At 39.5% G+C, this 6,219-nt stretch overlaps 1 protein-coding gene across 1 annotated transcript in view; it reads left to right on the forward strand.

The window, feature by feature from the left end:
- LOC136781728 (UPF0489 protein C5orf22 homolog) overlaps positions 1-6,219 on the forward strand; it is a 147,331-nt gene that overhangs the window by 61,771 nt on the left and 79,341 nt on the right. Inside the window, exon 5 of the mRNA XM_066740731.1 lies at positions 4,711-4,905. Within this exon, the coding sequence (XP_066596828.1) occupies positions 4,711-4,905 (195 nt within the window). The remainder of the gene's footprint in view (positions 1-4,710; positions 4,906-6,219) is intronic.

Raw genomic sequence — 6,219 nt, forward strand, 5'->3', positions numbered from 1 at the left:
TCGATTATAGAAATATTGAATAGAAGTCCTATCGTTTGAAGCTAATAATTAGTTTTTATGATTGTAACTTGAGAAGGGGAAAATCTATTGAAATAGGATTAACTTTGATATATTTTTAAAGCAAAGTTTAAAATGTTTTTCTTTTTTTATTGTTTTTAAATTTTTTAAAAAAGTAGCCGAATCTTCAACACCTTGTATTTTCCTAAATTGAACAATGCCATATCACGTTCAGTAATAATACATTTAAAACTTTTTTAGTTAATTTTTCGAAATAAATACAGTAAATCCGAGTTTATTCGGTTTTATTTAATACATGTGAAGAAATAAAGCAAGGGGGAATGATCCAGGATTTAAATATGATAGTCTCATATAAAAATGATTTTCGAAAGAAGCAGTCATTGTTACATCAACTTTGCTTCTTACAATTGATGGTCCAATTGAAAATGACATCGGTTCAAATTAGGACACCAGTTTCTTCAATTCAACCAAAATCTATAATATTTGAAATAATAATTTAAAATGTCTCATTTACTACCTTGGAGAAATAACTGTTTATTTTCTATATTTAAATAGAATGATTAATGACTCCTACCTCGCGCATAATTAAATTATTCCTATTTCTCTGTTTTCTATAAATTACTTGGACGATCCAAACACGATTGCGTTTCCTTATTTATTTTTTGTTACATTCAGGATATTCCGTATAGAGTTTAGGTTTATTAGTAGGGACACAGATAGTGCTATTTAATCATGCTATCTTGGCGCACGAGTGGGAGTGATTGTTTTTCGATAATCCGATTGGAAGCGAGAGCAGTGGGTGAGGATATTATTGCAGGAGAACGCGCGCGCAGAAGAGTCATCTCTCGGTCAACTCTCATAACGCTTCGCAGTGGTAAACAAACACAGCTGTGCGCGAGACTCTAGCACACAGGCGCGTTTTCATCGGCCTATCGCACTAGTATGCGTGCATTGCAAATACGCCGGTGCTAATTGCAATTTATGTCTCATTGCAGCGTTGGCTGGTTCGCCGCGGGCAGCCTCAGCATCAACCGCCTTTCTGCCTTCTAAGCCGTTTCGAAAGTTGCCTCTCAATATGCTTTACGTTTTACCAGTAGTGCATACATACACAATACTATACGTATCTCCAATCTTTTTCTCTTTATTTCTTTATTTTTTCCATCGTTTCATTTTTTACCAAGCCGCCCACACGCGATGACTGCTACTTCGTCGAGGAATTTCAATGTATCCTATACATGCACGCCACGCAAACACATGTCTACAAACATCGACCAATAAAGCGAATGACATTGGCTGGCAAATCAACGTAAAGCTGACGTTTTAATCCTCATTGTGGGGGATGAGAGCCTCTGTGGATTCGACTGGAATGGAAAACAATGAAAAGGAAGTAACTGCCGTGGGGAGATCTGGTTAGGGCGAAGCTGTTATTAGCGTTAATTAAATAGCGCCTTTGCTAGAAAAACCACGATCACTTTGTACATATACTATATACATATATATAAATATATGTAATGTAAACAGAGAGAATCCCTCTCTCTCTCTCTCTCTCTCTCTCTTTGTACATGAATATTTAAAACTCTGCTTACGTTTGATGAGCGAGAAAAGCATGTGTAAAAGAAATAAGAGGAGGAGAAAGCAAGGGAGAGATGGTAGAGATAAGGCGTATAAAAGCTGTATCTACATTTAGCTCGGACAGACACACCACTTTATTCGCTCGGTGAGCGTTAACAAGTGTTTCCATCGGTTTAAACGCGGTATTTTAGGGGGCCTTGGTACAACGATCGCGCTTACCCAGCCAGCAGCCACGCAACAACAACAACAGCAACAACAACAACAACAACGGTGAACCGGTCTACCAAGAAGCTCTCTTTTCTTCTCTTCCCCCTCTCATTCGAAACAGGCCACAGCCGGTTTTCGTGTTATATACATATATATACACACAGCGTTACGGTCTTATACAGTGTTCGTCAGGCAGTTGACAACGAGCCGGCAGGCGGCAACTTGGGGTAATTGGGATGTTCGTTCCACTGAGCGCTTTTACCCTCCTGCCACGAAAGAATAAAAAAAGCTTTTCTTTACTCTTCTTCATTCATTCATCATCATCATCATCATCATCATCATCCTCATCCTCACCGTCTTTAGTCATATATGTATATATATAGCGCACGTGATAATATTGATACACTCGTTGGTCCGTTTTCCCAATCGATCAAGAACGTTAAAACTTTGATTCCTTGAGCAAACAGTTGTTTGAATATTATATAGCAATTTAGGATGTTGCTGGAACGCTCGGGAAGCTACCTACCTGCCTTATGTACATTATGGAAACGGCAGTACCGGTTTGCGAGCGTAATTGTTGAACAGCAATTACCGAGCGCTGACGTGTTTAGTCGCATGCGAAAAGAGCTCGGCATTGTTTGCCAGACTCGCATTAGTGCCTAATTATTATTATATACCCCCAGCTTTGTAAACCAGACCTGCCTGCCATTGTTTTCGCCAAGATTCTTGCGTTTAGCTGGATGTCTTATAATTCGAGCGGATCCACCATATTGCAGTATCGCACATTGTGTGTGTGCACGGATGACGAGATCTTTTCGGTTTTTGTCGATTCTTCTTGCCCGAGTAATGATAAAATTCCGTGGCTTCTACTTCGCCCAGAATGGCTCGAACATTCTTGCGTTTCCTGTTGCGGTAATACCACTTCTCCCGGCGCACACAGTATGGTATACATAGTATCGCGGAACGCATTCACGCAGGCTAATTGCGCGTAATCATACCTTATACAGCGAGGAAGGATAAGAGACGCGTGCAGCATACTGCGCTATACGTACACACACACACACACACACAAGGACAACAATGGCCAGAAGCGATCGACAATAAGCACGATCGAAATCTTATCGTATGTGCCGATGTCTGTTGCTATTTTTTTTGCTAAATGTATATAGTCTTCTTCTTGCATAGTTTCTCCCCTCTTTTCAAATTAAATATATTCTCTACTATACTATATTTATAGGGCTGAAATTTCGACGGACCTTATTAGAGCTCGCTCGCGCGCGCGCGATTCTCGTCGAATTTGCATTTCTCCTCGTGGCATTGAACACTCCATTTGGCTCTGCCTTTATTCGACGCCGTTTTTCCAACGTAGCTTCACGGTTCTTTGTGTCGTAGCTGGATAAGAACAAATAATTCTGTGCACGCTCGAGAGACGATGGCGCGCATTTGTTCGATGACACATCAGATGGCAATTGAGATCAATGCTTTGTTCTCGCGCAAGGCGATTTAACTCTCTGTGAATGGGACAACAACGGAACACCACACGGTGCGTGTTAATTAAAACAATAGTGCCGGCTGCGTCGTGGATTCCTATTTCGTGCCAGTGCCTCTTCTTCTCCGCTCTTACTCTGGACCCCCCCTCCCCCCCCCCCCCCACCTAATTTTATCTCGACGAGACTCTCGGGATTCTGTAACAGAGTACACAACTGGATGGAGGAAAAATTGCAGGAAATTAATAATAATATCGCGCAGTATAAGCACGGTAGATTCTCTTCAGCTGCAAAACTATAATGGAACAATTGACGTGACTTCGGTATTCAAACTCGCTGTGGGTGCATCCGGTACCAAGGACTCGAGCTCCTGCTAAACTCACCTTCTGCATTATGTATTCGACTCTCTCTCTCTCTCTCCCACTTTATACATTGTCTGAGAAATTCTCTGCAGTGCGTATATATATACAACGATAGCGAAAAAGTGTCTAATTTGTTTTCTTCGTCGACAAATTGCAGCTATTTGCGATTATCTCAGTTAATACCAAGGAATAATGACTCATTGAAAAGTTGAGTAATGCTAAATTGTTAACGCGTTGCACAGTCGTGTATCCCATCCCATCTCGTCACAGACAAAGATAGTTTCTAACTGCGAATCTCTCAAAGCGCTAGCTCTTACCACTTTAGAACCTCTTTCATAGCGTATATAGCAGAGAGAAAAAAGCCCATCTTCTCTTCCTCTCTCGCAGTTCTCGTCGTATCAGCAAGGAAAATCAATTTTATTCGATATTGGCTTCTTTATCGCGTCATTCTCTCCTCGCGTTGGGGTCTCTCAAGGCTCCATTCGCGTTTCTAATAATACATTTATATATATGTGTGTGTGTGTGCGTGTGTAGAGAGAGAGAGAGAGAGAGAGAGAGAGAGAGAGAGAAAATTGTTAGGTGGCTGAGAGCCCCTGGTACTCTCCAAGCACTCGAGTCCTTGCACTCTCGCTCTCCACAATAACGCGTACTACGCGCTTCCCAGTGCTCGCTCTGCGCGGACCCATGCAAATTGCCAAGCGGTGCGATGGTGCGGTGCCACGATGCCTGCTGGATTGCCTCGCTTCCCTGGCCGAGTATCAATTCTAAAAGGATTAATTCGAGTGTATCCATTGTTTTTCGCGCCAACTAAAAAGCACCGAGGGGATCTGAAAATTATAGCGGAATAGGAACAATGTCGCTCGGCCATGGGAAGCGGAGTGCGTTCCTGCTGATAGCGCGCCGATATAAGCGCCTAATGCTCAATAAAGGTCGATACACTTTTTTTTTTCCTTTTCATCCACCTGTATTATAACAGATGCGTCAAGATTGATACAGCACCCGCTCTCTCTCTCTCTCTCTCTCTCTCTCTCTCTCTCTCTCTCACACTGCTTTCGTTGTTTCAGAGAGACGATTTTCCAGCGATCACCTCGGCTTTGCGTCAATATTTGCCCGAGAACGATACTCCCTATTGTCTCGACGTAGATCTCGACTTTTTCAGCACAAGGAACCCCTTCAGGAACCTCTACGACCGCGCTAATCTCTACGACAGACTGGCTACGCTTTACTCTTTTCACGTTCCTCAATCCACTAATCCAGAGGTAAGCGATTTTATTTGCAAATTCATTATTGTGTTTTTATTGGTACTGTATTGCGAGCTATTTCATGATTATTGGGGAGAGTTTGCCTGATACAGGATAATACTATACGTACTAGCAGTATTTTTGTGTTAATCGGTAAATGGTAATGCATGTGAAGGGGGTAAAGGAGAGGAGGATTCGAACGATTTGTCTTAATTTTGCACTTTTAATATTGCGTTTAGTTTTGTTTATTTTGATACTGGTGAGATGACGTTGCACGATCTAATTTTGATTTTCTTGAGTAATTAAATATAAATGGTAAAGTATCAATCGTTTAGAGAAAGAAAAAAAATTACTCAAAGGTCGTTCGGTTCCCTATCGGAAAAGATTATTTCGAGTCTTTGAACAATCTCGCGATAGTATACGACAAACTTGTTTTTAAACTAAATATTTGCTATGAATAAAAATCTATATTATGGACTAAAAGAAATAGAAAACTATACAGATTAACTATTGCAGTTTTTTGAAGCAAGATTTGTAAGCATTTTAGTATTAAAACATTTTCCATTTCATTCAAATCTCCAGGGTATTTATTTGAGATATTTTACATTATGTCTGTATATTTGGGCAAATATATATCTTTTGGTAACGTATGCAAAAATGTATAAATTGAATTATTTTTAACATGATTTTTTTATTCATTAGATATATCTCTATATATAGGGTTTATCAGCAATGATGCTTTTAATTTTAACCACATATTCTTGAGCACAAACTAAGTCGAAAAATTCTATACAAAAACGAAGCATTCCATAGTGAAAGTTTTCACGTTATTGATATTGATATAAGATACGGATTTTCTAAAATAATTTTCTGATGCTTATCTCGTTAAATGAATTGATTTTTGGCATTTATTTTGGGAAATGGATTAACGCTTTTTATACTCTCATAAAAAAATCAGTTTGGAAGATTTTGGATTATTCATATGTTGTCGCTATGGAGATTATTGGCAGCTTTTTAAAAATTTTTTAAATTAAGCATTACTTAATTAATCAAAATTCTTTGTAAATATTTTTTTGCTACTATTAACGCTTCTCGCTCCAGTACTATTTAACTATGACAAAGAGTAAAAAGGCAGCGTGTTGTAACTTTGTATCTAGCGCTCTTATTGCGTAACTGTAAATTGTGCTATTGGGCAAAACGGATGACTATTGACTTAAGCTTTATATCAAAGTGTTTGAATAACTCGTAGATGGTGAATAAATACACGAGAAAACTAACCAAGCGTCTTAGGGAAGGGTGTCATGAAAGTGGCGACATTGATTTCATTTAAAA

The sequence above is a fragment of the Prorops nasuta genome, unplaced genomic scaffold, assembly GCF_024137725.1.
Source record: "Prorops nasuta isolate Cenicafe-Biocafe unplaced genomic scaffold, Cenicafe_Pnas_1.2 PNAS00002, whole genome shotgun sequence".
Lineage (NCBI taxonomy): Eukaryota > Metazoa > Arthropoda > Insecta > Hymenoptera > Bethylidae > Prorops > Prorops nasuta.